The 19,286-nt window shown below is 48.2% G+C and overlaps 2 protein-coding genes across 4 annotated transcripts in view; both read left to right on the top strand.

Moving 5' to 3' along the window:
* Cacna1b (calcium voltage-gated channel subunit alpha1 B) overlaps window positions 1-19,286 on the top strand; it is a 164,839-nt gene that overhangs the window by 136,451 nt on the left and 9,102 nt on the right. For 2 of the 3 annotated variants that reach the window (XM_028772871.1, XM_028772870.1), the window contains exons 38-43: window positions 2,993-3,120; window positions 9,408-9,504; window positions 12,073-12,181; window positions 16,449-16,556; window positions 17,015-17,127; window positions 17,889-18,016. In XM_028772871.1, the coding sequence (XP_028628704.1) occupies window positions 2,993-3,120; window positions 9,408-9,504; window positions 12,073-12,181; window positions 16,449-16,556; window positions 17,015-17,127; window positions 17,889-18,016 (683 nt within the window). The remainder of the gene's footprint in view (window positions 1-2,992; window positions 3,121-9,407; window positions 9,505-12,072; window positions 12,182-16,448; window positions 16,557-17,014; window positions 17,128-17,888; window positions 18,017-19,286) is intronic. The other variant, XM_028772872.1, reaches the window with a different exon arrangement.
* LOC114625563 (60S ribosomal protein L36a-like) lies at window positions 1,821-2,141 on the top strand. Its single transcript, XM_028772873.1, has one exon. It carries the CDS (start codon window positions 1,821-1,823, stop codon window positions 2,139-2,141), a length of 321 nt encoding a protein of 106 aa, XP_028628706.1.

Genomic DNA, 19,286 nt, shown 5'->3' with positions numbered 1-19,286 from the left:
TGACTCAGTCCACATTTATGTCAGTCCATGCTTAAAGCCTTTGTCTGATGTCTAAGGCAGTTCAGTGAAGCCGTGTGTCTGGGGGAATGAGTAGGTACTCTTAGGATATTGTGGAAAAGGTTAGTGGGCTGGTTCTTAGGCATGTGGAATCTTGGGAACCTTGGAGCAGGAGCAGGCAGTGACATGCTAGATAGCTATAACTTGGCTCTGGCTTCTGTTTGGACAGTCAGGGACCATGCTGCAGAGTAAGTAGGAAGGCTGTTGGGGAGACAGTGCTCAAAGGCTTTGGGAATTGGGAAAGACCGATCTATACCTTCACCGTACAGCTGATAAAGAAGAAAAAAGAAAGCCACTGGAATTTTCTAAGCAATAAGTACAGGTCCCTCTGATGGGCATACAAAGTTCTGCAGGAATTGGATGGAAGGGAATAGAAATACTGTACAGATCCTGGGGCTGGAGATGTGAGTGAGCTATCCTTGAGCTGACGTGTTTGTGTACCTGGGCTGTTGTCTGTGTCCATGATGCACAGCCTAGCAACTGAAGTGTGTGGCATAAGTTGCATGAGTCACTTGAGTGCTGGTTAGAAGTGCAAAGCCCTTGGGGTAGGGAAAGGGCCTGCCACTCCAGCAGGAGGACCTGAGTATTTCGGCACCTATGGGAAAGCTGTGTTGGTGAGTGAGCCCAGCATAGATTGGATCTCTGAAGCTCCTGGCCCAGTCAGTGTAGCAGAATCAGTGAGCTCCAGGTTCAGTGAGAGGCCCTGTTTAAAAAAAAAAAAATGAGGTGGCGAATCGAAAAAGAAAGACATGATGTCAAACTCTGGCCTATATGTGCACGCATGCACACACAGAGTCCAGCGCCCACACGACAGAACAAGAGCAAGTATACACACTATACATACGCATACTCATACACATACACATATACATACACATATACACACACGTATACATATATACACAAGGAGAAGGGGCTATGGGCTCCCACCTCACATGACTTATCACATCTCTGGAAAAGGGATCCAGAAGTCTGAGGTTTTTCCTTAAAAATAAGAGATGTACTTGTTTTTACTTATGCATATGTATGTGTCACTGTGTGTGTAAGTGTGCTCCAAAATGTCAGAAGAGGGCATTCATCCCCTGGAGCTGGAGCCACAGGCAGCTGTAGGCCACCTACATGGACATTGTGAACCCAGCTCCAGGCCTTTGAAAGGGCTGCAGGTTCTCTTAACTGCGGAGTCAGTTCTCCAGCTCCCTCCCCGTTTATGTATATGTTAATGCATGTGTTTCTGTGGGTGTGTGCATGTGTATGTATGGGTGCACATGCATGTGGAAGCCAGAGGTCTATGTCAGGTGTCTTCCTCTATTGCTCCCTAGCTTACATTTTTGAAACAGAGTCTCCTGCTGAACCTAGAGCTCACCAGATTGGCTGGGCCGCATGGTCCATGGGCTTCACTGCTGTGAGGGTTACAGATGTGTGCCTCTGTGTTTGGGCTTTATATGGGTACTGGGATCCCAAACTCAGCTCTTGATGTTTCTGCAGTGGGCACATTGCCAACAGAATCATCATTCTAGCCTGGAGTCTAAGCTGTAGTGAGCTATCAGGTCACCCTGTAAATGTGAAACTTTGAGGAACAAGTGAAAGTTGCTGACATCCATGGAAAGAAATAAAAGTTAATTAAGTGGAGAAAGACATCACATGTCCATGAGTTGGAACTAGTATTATCACAACGACAGTACGTTCGCACGTGATGTATAGAATAAATGTGCCACATAAAATCCCAGTGGCTCTCTTTCTGAGCTGATAGCGCTCCTGCCAACATGGTGAATGTTCCTAAGACCCGCCGGACATTCTGCAAGAAATGTGGGAAGCACCAACCCCACAAGATGACCCAGTACAAGAAGGGCAAGGATTCTTTGTATGCCCAGGGAAAGCAGCGTTATGACAGGAAACAGAGTGGCTATGGTGGTCAGACTAAGCCTATTTTCTGCAAAAAGGCTAAAACTACAAAGAAGATCGTGCTGCTACCGGAGTGCGTCGAGCCCAACTGCAGATCTCAGAGGATGCTGGCTAGTAAGAGGTGCAAGCATTTTGACCTGGGAGGCGACAAGAAGAGAAAGGGCCAAATGATCCAGTTCTAAGCTGATTTTGTTATGAAGACAGTAAAATCTTGACCTTTCACCCCTTTTGATTGTCTTTGGTGAGGGAATAAATTAAAGCTTTCATATAAAAAAAAAAAATCCCCGTGGCTGCTTTTGAGGATGGGCAGATAGGAAAGCAGGTCTTCAAATCCTTGGTCAGATGCCAAGAAATAGCCAGAACAATCTTGAAATACAAAGATGACAGATTCACCATCTCAATTTCAGAATTTACTTCAAAACTATTATAGGGGTGGCAAGGTGCTTCACAAACACTAGGGTATTAATTCACAAACACTGAGTTTGATGCCCGGAATAATTCCAGCACTTAGGTATAACATCAGAAACTCAAGGTCATCTTCTGTTAGATAGCAAGTTCCAGGCCAGCTTAGAACAAAACAATATTCTAACAAAACAATAGTACAATAGTGTTGTTGACATAAGATTTATAAGCCAGCCAAAGAAAGTTAAGAACCTAGAAATAGTCTAAACCACTATGACCAGTTGGTTTTTGTGTCTATTTATTGTTTCAGATTAATAAAAGAGATTTATTGAATGCACTACAGGATCTGGGGCTGAGGCTGGGAAGTACTGTTTACAGTCCAGCCCATTCTCTTCTGACAAGGGTACTTGTGGGGAAATACTTCTCTGTGTTTTAGTCTTTGTAGGAGTAACCAGTTGGGTTTTGTGGTACTGAGAAGACACTAGATGCTAGAAAGTCCCAGCAGGTCACATAAAAGTGATGACCTCTCCCGTCCAGCTGGTCCTTTCTGCAAGCTGCAGGCAGGGCTTGAGAGCAGGTTAGAAAAGGCACGGTGGAGTGTGCGTCACCTCTTCTTCTTCTTGTTCTGCAGATGTTGAACCTCTTTGTTGCTGTGATCATGGACAATTTTGAGTACCTCACTCGGGACTCTTCCATCCTAGGGCCTCACCACCTAGATGAATTCATTCGAGTCTGGGCTGAATACGACCCAGCTGCGTGGTGAGTGAGCTCCAGTGCTCTGTGCTCCTCAGGGTTGGTTTTCATTTCCTGTGGTTCTCAAGCCAGGGCCAGGGTGATTTTAGACAGTTCCATGTGCATGTCCCCCTCAGGTGTTGGTCTGAGGCCTAGGGACTTACCCAGTTTTGTGTGTGGTAGCACTGGTCTCTGTGCAGTAGCATGTTCCTTTCTGACCCCGTGCCTTGGTGCATCGGTGGGGCAGAGACCCTCAGTGTGGTCCTCAGGAGAGTGCCTATGCCTGGGGGTTAAGGAACGTTTCCAGGGCTCTTTGCACAGAAGTGTCCTGCCTTCTCCCAAGGCTTGTCGTGTGATGGAACTTGGAGGCCCAGTAGGGGAGGGTGAAGAGACAGTGTGGGGACACACCTGTGTAATTCTCAGAGGGCTTCGAGAGCAAAGAATGTGTGTGTGTGTGTGTGTGTGTGTGTGTGTTTGGGAGGGTTGTTGTTGCTGCTGCAGCTGCTGTTGTTTGAAATATTGAGGACTGAGCCCAGGAACATGTAAAGTAAAAATACTTTAGCAACTGAGCAACCTCACTTGCCGTAATGTAAGTTTTAAAATTTTTCCTTGATGGACTTAGTTTTTCCTCTCTGCCACTTTCAGGGAAGGAGGCAGTGTGTATGTCTGTTGCCAGGCCTTATTGCATGTGGTGGGCACTGGGTGGAGCTTTATTTAAACCAGAGGAATTGGGGAGGGAGAAAACTGTCACTGTGCTGCTTAAGTGAAGGCGATTTGTTTCTAGAGAGCAAGGGCCTTCTGGAGTGCTTTGGGTTCAAAAGTCAAAGTTGTTTGAAGCCATGTTCAAACAACTGCACAGTGATGTCACGGTCCATAGAGTGCATTGCATGGTGATATCACAGTCCATAGAGAATACTATATAGTGATGTCACAGTCCATAGAGAGCATTACACAGTGATGTCATAGTCCATAGAGAGCACTGCACGGTGATGTCACAGAAATCCCCCTTGTCAGAGACCACATTCAGGAAGGCAGGCAAACAGGACATCAGGGGCTCTCCATCTGTGTGCTTGTTCATTCCTCTGCCCACTTGGTCGCTGACTGATGCTCGGACTCATTTCACCCCTCCTGTGCCCTCCGTCTCCTCTCACCTGTGTGCTCACTTGTGTATTGTGTTAGTTACCTTTTTGATTCTGTGATTGTATCTCACAAAAGCAACTTTGGGGGAAAAAGCTTGTTCTGGCTTAAAATTTAAGATGAGATATAGTCTAACATGGAGGGAAGGCACGTGGCAGGAGTGTGAGACAGTGGGCCGCAGTCATGAGAGATGAATGCTGGGTCCGTCTTACAGTTCCCTTTGTATTCAGCCTGGGACCCTGGCCCTTGGACGGTGCCAACTACATTTAGCGTGGTCTTCCCACCCCAGGCCAACCTAGTCTTTCCCTCAGAGAGGATGCTCAGAGGCTGCCTTTGTTCTGCCGACAACCAGCATTAACCACCACACCCACACTGCCCTTACTTTCTGGTATTTTCCATTTAAGGGCTCATTCACCCATTCATTTGCTCAGCCACTTAAGTGGTAGTCGCAGAGGGCTCTTCCCTGTAAGAGGGCCTGCAGGAGAGGCAGAGGCTAAGAATACTGGCTGCTGGCAAAGACAAGCCTCTTCTCATGTTTACTACAATTGTTCAGGAACCAAGCTGTGAATGCACACTTTTCCTTGAAAGAGTGAGTGTTGGCTTCCTGTGCCTTAGGGATGGACAGAAAGCTGCAGCTGTATGCAGCTCCCCCGCTCCCCTTGTCTGCTTCTCACTGGTCTGTGGTCAACATTTTGCTATAGGATAGTTGGGAGAATGAAGTCAGGCTCCCATGGTTAGGCTGGGCATGCTAAGGTTTCTGGTAGATTCTAGGGGCTGAAATCAGGATGGGCATGGAGGTCTCACTGGAGAACTAGAGGGTATGATCAGCTCCCCAAGCTCTTACACTTCTGCTTCCTTCTTAACCTGATGCTCAGCGCTGGAGTGCTCAGTAAACCCTGGGGGAGGTGGCGGGGTGTGTGCGTGGGTGGGGGAGAGTTGGGCTTGCTTTTTTCTGCTGGGCTAGATTTCCATTGCTCCTGTCCTTCAGCCCCTCCTCTGCCCCTAGGGACAGACAGACAGACCGCAATTGTGTTTTCAGTTCCTCAGCTGCCTTGTCTGCCGTTCACAGTGTGTGTTCTGAGGTACTACCTGGAGTTGTAGCCTAGAAAGTTTCACAGTGTTGTATCAGGGCCGTGGGACAGAAGTCTTTTCTGTTGGGGCTGTTTGGACTGACATCATCTCCGTGTATATTTTCCATTTCTATGAGAAATCTCCCATTTTCACATAGTTCATAAGCAGCAGAAGCACTTACTGTTGTTATTGTATATTGTACTTGACTACTTTTGATTTTGTAGATACTTCTCATATCTGTATATTCGTATGTTTTCTCTACCATGTCCAAGACTCTTACTCGGTTGCTTAGGCTCAGGGATATTGCACTGGCTCCGTGGTTAGGTATGTCACTGAGGTAGGGTGCAGTCGGGAGACTGGACTTTGTCATAAATGGCAGGAGAGACTCCAGCTGCAAAATTACTCATTAGCACTACCAGGTTACCCTGGCTATGATCTGAACGGTCCCTGCTATTTCTGGAATATTTTCCCAAGATGCAAAAAACAGATGGTCTGTAGGACTCACTTTTCGCTGAAGGCCAGCTGTAAGGAGCAGCACCCCCCTAGTCCTCATGAGTCACACCCCCAGTTCCTACTATCAGCTATAACCACGAAAGGGGTAGTGGGCTCAGTGGCTCTGAGCAAGTGGAATTGGCCTGAGTATAGCCTTGTGATCATGCATAGTGAGAGTTCAGTCTGTCTTCTAATTCAAAATTGAGAGCTAGCAGCCCTGGATGTCACCGGCAAGTTGAAGAGATGGCCAAACATGAGCCTTATGGCAGAGGTGACATCATGGCCAGATGATATCAAGATCAAGCAGTCTAAAGAGCATGTGCACCTCAAAGTGCTTTGAGGCTGGTGCTGGTTCCCTGCAGTCTCCTCCAGGAGGTGGATGGCTTGACAGAGCACTCAAACGGGTTAAAGCTGGGCCCTGCATTTGGACAGGCTCACTGCAAACCTAGCAGGTGGCTGTCTTAATTTCCCATGTGACCATGTGATTTTCTCATCATTTGGGAAAAACTTTGAAACCACAGACAAACTGTCAAACTTTCTAACATTTGTATGTGTGTATTCACAAGCACAGATGTGTGTGAGCATATGCATGTGTGAGTATGTAGATGAGCCTGTGTGTCCTCTGCATGTGCTCATACAACATACATTGTGCACACATAGGCACATGCATATGTTTTGTGTATCCATGTGAGTTTATCTGTGTGTATGTGTGTGACAGACTGTATATGTATACACATCTGTGTATGTATGGTAAGTGTGCATGCATGTTATGTGCATATGTGAGTCATTCCATGTATGTATGCACATGTTAGAATGTTTATGTATCATTTGTGTGCTGTGTGAACTTGTATATGCTGGGGGATACTAGAAAGGCATGGAGCTTCTTTCCCCCAGCCTCTGTTTGTCGCTTCACCATGAAGCATGGGGACTGAAGCTGAGGGCCACACACACCTTCATCCATCTGTTGAGTAATCACTTCCTGAGCATCTGCTATGTCCTGGGTCTGGGCCCCGAAGGTGAAGTCATAAATAAGGCTGTGAGATAGGACAGTTGCATGGCCACAGCTTGGGGCCAGGACACTTGAGGAGGGAAGGATCTCGTGCACCTAAGCTGTCTAAAAGGAGGTGAGATGAACTGAGTGCCAGGCAACTCTGAGGCAGGTACAGAGGGAGGGAGAACTGGGAGACCAGATGAGGCCTCAGTGAAGTGTTAAAACTGAGAGAGACTGAGAGACCTTGAAAACGAGTTAAGCAGGCAACTTTGCTTTTTTCACTTGGTAGACAGTGGGAAAACTTTTGGCTGTTTTGGGAAAATATTCCCAAACAGGGTTAGCATGCATCCTGTCCACACATTTCCACTGGTGTTAGAGAGCGCTCGATGAGCCGTTGGCCCCTTGTAATTGTCTGTAGGAGCCAACACGATTAGCAAGTGTGGTGAGGCCCAAGTAGAAGAAAACTGAGCATGACTTAAAACTGATTAGCCACACAGGAGAAAAAAAGATCTGTGGTGACCAAAGGGTATCATCTCTGTGAGGAGGGCTTCTTTGGCTAGGCCAGCAGATTCCCAGGGAACATCAGTGTGCCCGGGGAGATGAGGACAATTGAGAGGCCTTTAGGTGTGTACTTCTGAGTAGGGTTTCTGCATCTGAGAAGTGGATGAGGTGCATCATGGTAGTGCGAGCCAGGGTCAGAGGGAGATGTGGAGAAGGGCTTTGGCATTCAGGAACTGAGGGAAGGACAGATAGCAAGTCCAGTTGAGACTGGCCAATGGTGGGGCTCATGGTGGGGGTGAGGGTGTTTATTTTCTTACTTATTTTTCTGAGTGTCTCCTGCCTAGCTTCATCTCCAGGGATTATCTTGGGGCTGACACTTCCTGGGAGCACTGGACTCCAGGTCCCACTAGGGGCTAGCCTGTGTAGCTGTACTGCTCACCTCCACCTCACGACTCATCTTCCATTGCAGACTGGGTGGGTGGGTGGGATGGGCTCCATCATGCCTTGTTGCCATAACCTGTGACATTTCCTTTCCAGTTGCCGGATTCATTATAAGGATATGTACAGTTTGTTGCGTTGTATTGCGCCACCCGTTGGCTTAGGAAAGAACTGCCCTCGTAGGTTGGCCTACAAGGTTTGCAACTTCAGAGCCTCCATCTGACATACTTCCCTGCCCGAATCGCACACACTGCACACACTCCCTGCCTGACTTGGGAATGACAACACCTCACCTTCTCTTTCCTCTGTCCTGCCCTGCCCTGCGTTCCAGCATCCTGGATGCTTTGGTTCCCTGTCTTATGTCCCCTAGCTGGAGGCAGGCAGCCTTCAAGACAGTGCCCAAGGTGTTTTCTGGCCTGGCTAGGCTGAGTCTGCCAGTTCTAGTTGGCTGGGTGTTGGGGGTAGGGTTCTGCGGGTAGCATGTGGGTAAGACAGGACCTGTTTTTACCGATGAAACAGCCATCTTATCCAGCATTCCTTCAGGCTCTTATGAATGGGCCGACAGGCCAGAGGCTGAGAGCTCAGAGAAGTATGTATGTGGGTGCAAATAAACAAGAAGCAGTTGTCCCTGTGGGTCAGGAGAGGCTTTCAGGTCTCTGTGGGAGGGAAGAGTGGGAACAAGAAAGAGGAGCCCTCCTGCGTCGCTTCTGGATTGATGTGCTCAGGTCAGGGAGAAAAGCCCTGGCCTAGAACTGTGAGCAGAGGGCACGGTTTGGGCAGATCTGCCCTCTGGAGAAAGGCTGGACTCTGCTGTGTCTCTGAGACCCCAAGCCCACAGGCAGGTGCTCTGGGGTAGAGGGAAGCTCCAGCCTCTTGACTTGGGAAGATGCTACACCAGCCCCAAGATGCTGCCCCGAGTGCCCCAGCCCACAAGGGGCACATCCAACCTGTTGGTCCCAACCTGTGCTGTCAGAGGCACCAGTGGCACCAGGCCACAGCTTACTAAGCTCCTCCCTTCCTGCAGTCTCCTTCCTGTCCAGCCCTGACCTCAGCAGCAGCCCTGCCCTGGGCTGGCCTCGGGCGTCTCTGGGCTTGGAGCTGACTTGCCCTGTCATTAAGTTCAGTCCTTTAAGAGCTTTGGAACTCCTTTTCTAGCTTTCTAGTCTGTTGTAGACTTTTCTCCACTTTAGCCTCTGGCCTTATGTGGAAGCAAATCCAATCTGCCCATTGAGGCGGGCAAAGCTGCTGCTGTGGTTCTCAGCAGTAGTCCCATCTCCACACAGTCTGGCCAGTGCTTCCCGCGTGATGAACTAACTTTTTCTGATTTGGCCCTGTCTGTGGTTCTAAAAGAGTAAAGTCAGAAATGTGTAACCCAAAGCCGCCCCGATGCAGCCCTTCCTCACCCCTCCATGTTCATTAGCTCAGACATCACCCCTGCCCGCTGCCCTGCATTGGGCTGCCTATGAGGAGGTGAGGCTGGGGGTGGGGGCAAGCAAGGGTCAAGTCAAGCAGAGATACCTTCATTTTACTTGTTTTGATTTGGGGCATTTACCCGACACTTTGGTTAACTGAATCTGTTTTCTTGTCTGCTTCCTCCCCTGCCCGCTCCCTGCTCTGCCCCTCCTGCCGTGTGCCTCTCCTGTGGACCACCCCACTATGCCTGGCCTCTGGAACGGGTTTCCAGTGGGCGCATCAGTTACAATGACATGTTTGAGATGCTGAAACACATGTCCCCACCTCTGGGGTTGGGGAAGAAATGCCCGGCTCGAGTTGCATACAAGGTAGACCTTGACCCTGCACTGATCCTGCATCCAACCCAGGAGCTGTCTGTGCTTGGCTGGGCCCACCCGGCCCTCATTCAGCCCACAGAGCACTCATGGGCTCTCACCTGCTTCCTTAGGATTTGTCTGGCTGTCTGGCTGTACCTGGCTGCCTTGCCGCTGCTCCCTCACCACCCTGAAACCCTTTGTTCCCATCCCAGACAGAGGCACGTGTCTCTGCACTAACCCGATTTCCCATCTGGCTTCCCCACCACTGACATCCTTGAGGAGCTTGGGACAATGGAGCCAGAGACTGCCTCCCCGGCCCTTTTTCCTTCTCTTCCCGTGCCTTCCCAAGGAGGAGAAGACCAACAAAACAATGCTTTTGGACAGAGGCTGTTTACTCTGGGCTTGGGACTACCTGGATGCCCTGCCTCTATGCTCCTGTCAAGGGTGGTCATCAAGTCTGCAATGTCTGGCCTCAGGGGATGGATAGGGCCTGTGGGCCTCTGCTGCTTTCCACTGCCGTACCCTTCTACCCTAACTAACCTCAGTCTTGTAGGGATTCATGCCCAGCTACAGACTTCAAGGGCTTCTTAAGCTTCCCAGTGGGGAGGAAGGGGGGGGACCTTGATGTGGAAAAGGAAAGGCTGTTCGGATGCCCTTGGTTGAGGGTCCCAGCTTCAGGAGTTCAGGGGTCACAGAACACTGAGTCATGAGGAAGGAAGTGAACACAGACACGTCCAGGCCTCCTTCCTGGTCCAGTCACAGGTTGTTCCACCTGCCTTCAGCACTCACAGCCCTGCTGCTCCCCATTAAACAGTGCCAACTGTGTTTGCATCTGTTTGAGAGCTCCCTGCCGGCTCCTCCCTCTTTGGTCCACTGTACTCTGTCCATCTTCTGTCTCTGTACCCCATTCTAGGTTTTTGTCCACCACTTCATTCAGTGTAGTCTGTGGGAACCAAACAGCTCTCCCACCACTCACAGATGCCTCTGGGTTCTTCCTGCCTTTATCTGCCCCAACTAGCATGTGTGTTGAAACCGCAGAGGCCTTGCATGCATGCATGTCTATCCACAGGAGGGAGAGCTCTGTTCCTATGACACCCAGTCAGACAGAAAGGTGGGCACGAAGGGTTGCACTGCCCTTTCTAGCCATGCCTAAGGATCCTGAGGTTCAGGGTACGACCAGACCAAGGGAGGCTTCAGGGTAGGTGGCAGATGGCTTAGGGCAAGATGGGAGAGGGCCCAAGAGATGCTTCCAGTACCATTTCTGGAGCTTATTTGCCCTGGATTTGCCACTCTGCTTCTCTGAGGTTCTATCTTTGTCTGTCCTCCGTGACTGGGGGCAAACCTGTGAGGAGCCCTTGTGAGGGTGACCCTTGGTGTCCTGGACAGATCTCCCCCTCTTAGAACAGTCTGCTTGCTCTTCTTTCATTCCCATCCCAACCCCCTTCCCTGGAAGAGGAATTCCTTGGCCTTTCACACTGCCATCGGTGCTGGTCTGCAGGGATGCCATGCTCTGGACAGCAGGCTTTTCCTGGTGTGTAACACATGTGACATGTGAGGTCCTGGTCCTGTAATTGGACGTGCCCGGTGGGGCTTTGCCAGCATTCATAGGACAAGAGCCTACCTCCTATTTTCTGCACCCCTGTGCCCCTCCATCACAATGAAGATACAGAACTTGGGGGCTGGGCTGTGTGGCTCTCCCCCAAAGAAGGGTGCTTGCCTCAGGGAGGAAGCCCTGTCTCTAGTTTTCCAACCAATATAGAGGACATTAGTATTCCTGGGTTGCTTCATGGCCAACCGAGTGTTCTCAGATGCACCTGAGACCCGTATCCTCCCTCAGATGTTCTGAGAGTCGAAGTCTCTTGCAGCTGCTGAGTCTACCCAGAGGAATGACTCAGACACGTCCCTGTTTCAAGATGTTTTGTCTCTGAAAAACAAGAAAAGAAAGGGAGCTGGCCACTCAGAGAGATGGGAGCAGCTTGCTCTGCTCTGACCCTTAGAAGGTCTCTTAAGACTCTTCTTCATGCATTTACGTCTGTCTTCAAGTGTGTGTTCTGGCCCCATGTTTGTGGTTAAGACCTGAGTTAAGCAAGAACATCTCTCTTGAGGAGTGCCTCACTGGGACTGGACCTCAGAGAGGCCTCTTGGCTGCCACTTCTTACCCAATGATCCAGTTGCAGATAGAGGACAGGTAAGCAAAGCCATAGGATAGGCTCTCCAGTTATGTTCTAGGCTGTCCCAGGGAGTGACACTCTGCCTTAGGTCCTTCTTCCGCAGCCAGGACCATACCTACTTGTGGCATTAATAGTCAGAAGTCAGGACTCAGGCTCCTGGGCCTGGCTTCTGCTACAGCTTTTACTTGGATTTCTGCTCTTCTCTAGCCAGGAGAATCTCAGCTCAGATGAGAGTGGGGTCCGGGAGGAGAGAATGCTGGCAAAACTTCCACCCACCCAGCCTTCTGGACCAGGCACCTGCCAGGACCACTCTCGGGACGCCAAGCCAAGCGCCAGAGCCCAAACACTAATTCTAGGGTGGGAGTGACCGTAACATGCTTGGCCCTGATCTGCCCCTACTCATCCCCAGCGCCTGGTTCGCATGAACATGCCCATATCCAATGAGGACATGACGGTACACTTTACATCCACACTGATGGCCCTCATCCGGACAGCACTGGAGATCAAGCTTGCCCCAGGTGAGTCACATAGCCTTGGGAAAGGGAGGGCACTGGTCAGCCAATCCTTATCAAGTTTTCTGGTAGCCTTGGGTAATTAGTGGGACCTCTTGTTTCAAAACAAAACAAAACAAAACAAAACACACACAGGCACACACAGGCACACACACGAATGCACAAAATGAAGTAATCTACTTAGGTACGTAAAGAGGAAGACAAAGGGATGGGCTCTGCCTGGGGGACAACTGGATGGACTTACCCGCTCTGTTTGGCACTGACCGTTCCCGTGACAACTGCATTAGCTCCATACGATCTCATGGTTAAGGAGGAAGCCGCATGGTGAAGTGCAGTCCCTTGCTTCAGTTGTCACACCCAGCAGTGATAGCCGGCCCCAATCATGTTATAGGCAACATGAACCATCCCCCCTCTCTTCCCTTCCCCTCTACCAGGGGCATCCTGTACCCCATCACTCTCCTTCATATTTGCCATACAGCTTGGCTACTTTTGTGAGGGGTGCGGGTCAGCCCTCTGGGCACCAGGTCCCATCTTTTCTCACTGTGTCCCTGAGGTTGGTACCCATTGTTTGATTGTCTGCTTCTTGCTTTGTTGTTTTCTCTGTTTGGGGTTATGTGTGCCAATATGTGAGCAAACTCTTAGATTCCTTTCTTTAAAAGGACTATCTCTTATTCCCATCATGTTCCTCCTTTTCTTCCTTCATAAGAACCAGCTACTTGAGGGACTAGTCTCTGCTGATTTCTCTCAGGTGGTTCTCAGGCTTTGTCCTGTCTGTAGCCTTCCTCAGATTCTACTTCCTGTGTAATTTTGTTTTTTGGGTTTTTTTTGTTTGTTTGTTTTTTGGCTTCTCTGAGTACAACATCTTAGGAGAATGTATGAGTCCTTTGAAGACTATAAATAAACTACCAAACTCATTCAAGAGTAGATAAGCTTAGGGGTAAGGAATGGCTTACTTGATAAATCCAGAATTCACATAAAAATGCTAGGCATGGTAATGTATGCTTATAATTCCAGCACTAGTAATGTGGGAAGAGGCACATTTCTTGGAGGTTCTGGCCAAGCTTAATTTGTGAACTTTAGGTTCCTGAAGATGATGCCCGAGGTTTTCCTCTGGCCTCCACATATGCACAGAGAGGTGCCCCACACAAGCATGAGCATACAGGTACCTCACACATATGCACACAGTGTAAAAATATGAGATAACCTTTGTAACACTGTTATCGCTTAGATAAACTGATAGCAAACAACCTTCCAGCAGGAAATTCCAGCCCAGCTGGCTTCAGTAGTGAAGTCTTCTCAGTTTAGGAAATTCCAGCCCAGCTGGCTTCAGTAGTGAAGTCTTCTCAGTTTAGTGACTACAGACCATCTTACTCTTATTGAAATGTACTTTATTATGATATAACAAAGACGTGGCAGGAAATAAAACAATCTTCATTTGAATGTGGACATAAAGTTCTTCAATATAGTTTTAGTGAACTGACTCTAGACATAAAAATCTTCAGTGCAATTTTAGCAAACTAAATCTATCAGTACATAAAAGAGGAGAATATACGGTGCCATTTGGGGTTTATCCCAGTCGTGTTCTAAAGCTCAGCCAGTAGAACTTACTATACAAAGCAATAATAGGAACTGTGTGAAATCTCCACAGTCACATAGAGGAGAGACTCTGACAGGATCCAGTGGTCATTCTTGCTAATAGTCCTTTGTGGACATGAAATTAAATGAGACATCCAAGAAATATATAATAAAGGATATCTATGAAAAACTGCAGCTGATGTAATTTTGTTGTTGTTGTTGTTGTTTTCGAGACAGGGTTTCTCTGTGTAGCCCTGGCTATCCTGGAACTCACTCGGTAGACCAGGTTGGCCTCGAACTCTCAAACTCAGAAATCCGCCTGCCTCTGCCTCCCAAGTGCTGGGATTAAAGGCGTGTGCCACCACCACCCGGCTGTAATATTTGCCATAGGAACTCTGTTAAAGTAAGGATTCAAGACGGCCTGAGGCAGCGCTCATTTTTCAGAGATGTACTTGAGGCCCTAGCCATTCCAATAAAATAAGGGAAAGAGCAAGAGTAAGAAAGGGTGGGGAGAGAGAGAGAAGATGGTCAAAATAGCTTTAAACTTAAGGATTGTTTTCAATAATAAAAATATAATAAAAAGAGCAAGAAATGAAAGTGCTTGTTGTCAGAGTTGTGTCATTATCCGAAGAATTCCAGGCTGTTTTTAACGTTACTGGACCTAACACATATACAAAGGCAGCATGCAGAAGCGTTTGTGTTCTAGTAACTAACAACAGAAAATAGCTCCAAAATGTTCCTGTCCATCTGAACACTTTGTTCTGCGAGTTTCAAAATATTTATAAGAAGAAACATAGACCTACATAAGTAAGAGTAGCCTGGGTCTTGCTCATGGATCAGAATATGTTGTGACTGAGATGTATCAGCCCTGTCCTTGTCCTAATCGCTGTCACTCAGACAGAATTCCAACAGATGAGTCAGTTCTGAAGGTTATGGAGAAATAGAGAACTTGAATGACCCTGTTGAAAAGAAGACAAGGGAGGAAACAGCCCCTTCCTGTGAAGTTATGCTGGTCAAGGTATGGCTGGGAGAAACCCACACACAGAGGGCCAACTGATTTTCTGCAAATTTGAAAAGGGAATTGACGGCCGGGCGGTGGTGGCGCACGCCTTTAATCCCAGCACTTGGGAGGCAGAGACAGGCGGATTTCTGAGTTCGAGGCCAGCCTGGTCTACAGAGTGAGTTCCAGAACAGCCAGGGCTACACAGAGAAACCCTGTCTCGAAAAACAAAAAACAAAAAACAAAACAAAAAAAAAAAAAAGAAAAAGAAAAGGGAATTGATATGGAAAAGATACTGTTCCTTCCTAATGAGCAGTGGTTTGTAAAGTCAGACAGCCATTTACAAAGGAGAAGTTTTTTGACTCACAGTCAGCTCAGAATGTGTACTAATTCTCTTGCTGCTCTGACAAAATTGCTGATAGAGAGCAACTTTAAAGAGGAAGGCCTTATTTTAGCTAACTGTTCTAGGGGTAGTCCATCAAGTATGGTGGGAGGTGCCAGAGCATCCCTAAGCAGGAAGCAGAAGTGCCTGCTACCATTCACTTCCCTTCATTCAGCCCAGAGTACTGTAGCCTGCATTTATACAGCTTCCCTTCTTGGTTAACCCTCTTTGAAGACACCTTCACACACGTGCCTAGCATTTGTCTACAAAGCAACTCTAAAGTCTGTCAAGTTTAAACATCACAGGGCATTGGCACAGCACACTGCACACTGGACAGCTTGCCCAGGAAACCCGTCCCTCAGGGTTCTGGAAACTCTGAGTCCGCTCTTGAGGTGCTAGCAGGGTGGCTTTGAGTCTGAGGTCTCCTCTTGCTCTGTGCTTTCACAATGAGAGGGAGAGAAGATTTCTGCTGTCTTCTCAGAAGGGCATTTTAAACTATCTTCTGGGCTTTTCCGCAGTCACTGGTCCTTATGACTTCTGCATAGCAATAGTGGGCATACCTTTCAGTACATAGCACATAGTTTGACCTCCTATAAAACTTAGCTTGAAAGGGGTCATAAGTTTAAAATGATAAAAACCTCTAGAAGGAGGGAAAAAAATGTTGACAACTGAGATTAGTGGAGATTTCTTTTTAGAAAAATGTATGAATCCAGATGTTAAATGTGTTTACTACTCTTTCAGAGTATCAGGTTTTGGATACTAGCAGGAGGCTCACAAATAGGATCTGGTGCCCTTCTTCTGGCCTTCATGGGCAACTCTACAGTCACACACACAACATATAGACATAAATAAATAAATGCAGGAACCATATAAAAAACTAATAAATTAAACTTCATCAAAATTAAAACATTCACTCTTCAAAAGATATTTGAGGTGCTGGGGTTATAGCTCTGCTGTAGAATAGAGGCCCCGGATTCTATTCTATACACGCACACACACACACACACACACACACAGACACACACACACACACAGACACACACACACACACACAGACACACACACACACACACACACACACACTTTGCACACTCACACAAATACCAACATACAGTTGTACTGCCGACTACTGTGCAGGAAGTTCTCCAGCTGGTCTGCTTTTCATTGGCTTCATGCTGCATCTTCCTTTTAGTACCAACTCCATCCTGTCTTCCTCTACATGTGCCTCCCTACACATTGTCTCCAGCTCTGCCTGAATGAGGGGCCTTCAGGGCTGCTTCTGACATGTCTCCCCTTTCCCTCTTGTCCTGTCCCAGCGGGGACAAAGCAGCACCAGTGTGATGCTGAGCTGAGAAAGGAGATCTCTTCTGTGTGGGCTAATCTGCCCCAGAAGACTCTGGACTTACTGGTACCACCCCACAAACGTAAGTGGAGAGTGAAAGGTACCCTCTGACCCCACCTTCCCTCAGGGCATATGGGAATATAGCCAGAGAATGTATTGTTTTGGAGGGGTGGCCTCCCTTCATCCCTGTGTAGCCATGCTGAGCAGCACAGGAGCCATAAGCTGTGATCTGGACCCTCCTACTTTGACAATATATCTCATAACACTTTAAAAAATGCAAGAGCAAAGCCTAGTATCGGTGCAATTCTGAGGGCCTCTTGTAGGGATGCATCAGTCCAACATAGGAGACACAGGACCAGCTAGTGTTGCTCAGAGTACACTGTCCTGTAACTAGAGGAGGCACGGCCCTAGCGCCTGTGGCTGAGCTCACATGGGATGAGAGAAAGAAGCTGCCTCCTTACCTGGCTACGTTTTCTGTGGCTTCTTTGTGTTGTGTGTCCTCCAAACCTCGACCTCTGGCTCTTTGTCTGTTCTCTTCAGCTGATGAGATGACAGTGGGGAAGGTATATGCGGCTCTCATGATATTTGACTTCTACAAACAGAACAAAACCACCAGAGATCAGACTCACCCAGCTCCTGGAGGCCTATCACAGGTACACTTGTGGGAGCCGTATAGCTGCTCAGAGTTTAATGGCTGGACTGCCTGCTCTCTGCTAGCTGCTTGCTTGGGAGTGTTGTGGAGCCTTGAGTTTAAGAGCTGGGTTTAGGGGTAAGACAGAAGCCCTGGCAGTGTTACCTTTTCTGTGGTTGTCCAGAGATGATATGATGTATCCGAGAAGGACTTTTAGAGGATGGAGAGAGATGCACACACAGGCACACACCAGAGAGATGCATGCTGTAGGCCAGAGTTGCTGCTGTCTTTGCTCATGGATGTCTGGGAGGTGTGGGATACATCTTTCTGGTGCTGCCACAGCTGTGTCTTTGGTGGCCACCATGTGGAGGTTCTGTTGTAGACACACACAGCTTCTAGTGATGTTTACCTGGACCCATGCCACAGCATATTCACTAGTCATCCTCCTAGTCTCTGGCCTGGAATTCCAGGTGGCAGCCACTGTAACCTAAAGATGAGACAACTGATTTTGTATATGACCAACACCCATCTCTGTAGGTATAAAAACTGAGGCTCTGGGTTAGGTGACTATTTTTCTGAAGTCCCTTATGGGGGAAAGCTGAGGCGACACTAGAAGGGTTCCTGAGCCTGTTCTGCTCGAAGGCTTCTCTCAGGGAAACAAGACAAGATCCAGGAAAGCAAACAGTTTCGTGGTGCAGAATAAGGACACTGGACTCCATTACATGCTGTACCAGGCTGAGGTCCTCAGCACAGGCCTCTTCTCTTCCTTGTTCTCCTTTGTAGATGGGTCCTGTTTCCCTGTTCCACCCTCTGAAGGCCACCCTGGAGCAGACACAGCCCGCTGTGCTCCGAGGAGCTCGGGTTTTCCTTCGGCAAAAGAGTGCAACTTCCCTCAGCAATGGAGGTGCCATGTGAGTTCGGGTGGGTCATGTGGGTGTGGCATGTGAGTGCTGGTTAGAAGAACTCAAGGCCAGTGTGTGTGTGTGTGTGTGTGGGGAATATCTGTCCCCACACACTACCTATAGTCTGGCTTCCAGCTCACATCCTAAAATACCTGAGGTGCATCCACAACAAGAACAGTCCTCTGAGGATAGGAGGTTCTCAGGTCCCATCCCACTTCCAGGGATGAGCTCTGAAGGAACTTACTGTCTACCTCTACCCTTGGGTACACAGACTCTTGGAACCTGATAAAGATGGTAGCAGCTAGGCTTTTCCGTTTGCTGGTTTCCATGGTGGACTTTGAGATGAGCTTCATCGAATTAGGTAGATATCACCGAGCTTGAGTAGATAGCTGTGCTACTCCCGAGGTGACAGCCACTGCACGTACCTGGCTGTGGTGGTTTGAATATGCTTGGCCCATAGTGAGTGGTACTGTTAGGAGGTGTGACCTTGTTGGAGGAAGTGTGTCACTGTGGGGGTGGGCTTTGAAGCTCTGTACAGTATGGAAGAGTCAGTTTCTCCTGGCGGCAATCAGATCAACATGCAGAACTCCTCCTGCACCATGTTTGACTGGACCTTGCCATGCTCCTGCCTTGGTGATAATGGACTGGGCTTCTGAACCTGTAAGCCAGCCCCAGTTAAATTTTGTCCTTCATAAGAGTTGCCTTGGTCATGGTGTCTCTTCACAGGAATAGAAACCTAATTAAGACAGAAGTTGGTACCAGGGACTGGGGTGTTGTGATAGGCTTGACCATGTTTTTGTTTGGGGGAATATGGATTTTGGGACTTTGGAAAGCAATGGCATGCTTTAAGTGAGGCTTAATGGACCAACCTAGCGGGAATATGGAAGATGGTGATGCTGGGGGTGATTTGAGCTGTGGAGGGCTGCTAGCACAAGAGGAGAATTCTTCAGAGGAGAATAATTTTAGTATGTGGCCTAGAGACTGTTCTTGTGATGTTTGGGTGAAGAATGTGGCAACTTTTTGTCCTTATCTGAAGAGTCTACGTGAGGCTAAGGTAAAGAGATTTTGATTTGATTGCATTGACAAACAAAGTCTTGGAAAAGTCCAGCAGAGACTTTTCCTTATGGCTTACTCTCATGAAGAGCATTCTGATCAAGCATAGCAAGCTTATAAAGGAAAAATACAAAATGTATGGTTCAAGTAATAAAAGGGCATCAGGACGTGCAATGGAGCTAAATCAAGGAAATAAACAGATTGAGTTATGACTTTGGGGCAAGAT

Source organism: Grammomys surdaster, unplaced genomic scaffold (assembly GCF_004785775.1).
Source record: "Grammomys surdaster isolate TR1022 unplaced genomic scaffold, NIH_TR_1.0 219, whole genome shotgun sequence".
In the NCBI taxonomy this organism is placed as follows: domain Eukaryota; kingdom Metazoa; phylum Chordata; class Mammalia; order Rodentia; family Muridae; genus Grammomys; species Grammomys surdaster.
The sequence above is the reverse complement of the archived record's forward strand: the minus strand, read 5'-3'. Positions and strand labels throughout refer to the sequence as shown.

Excerpts from the sequence above, each read along its gene's own strand:
- LOC114625563 (XM_028772873.1), top strand. The coding sequence starts at position 1,821 with ATGGTGAATGTTCCTAAGACCCGCCGGACATTCTGCAAGAAATGTGGG.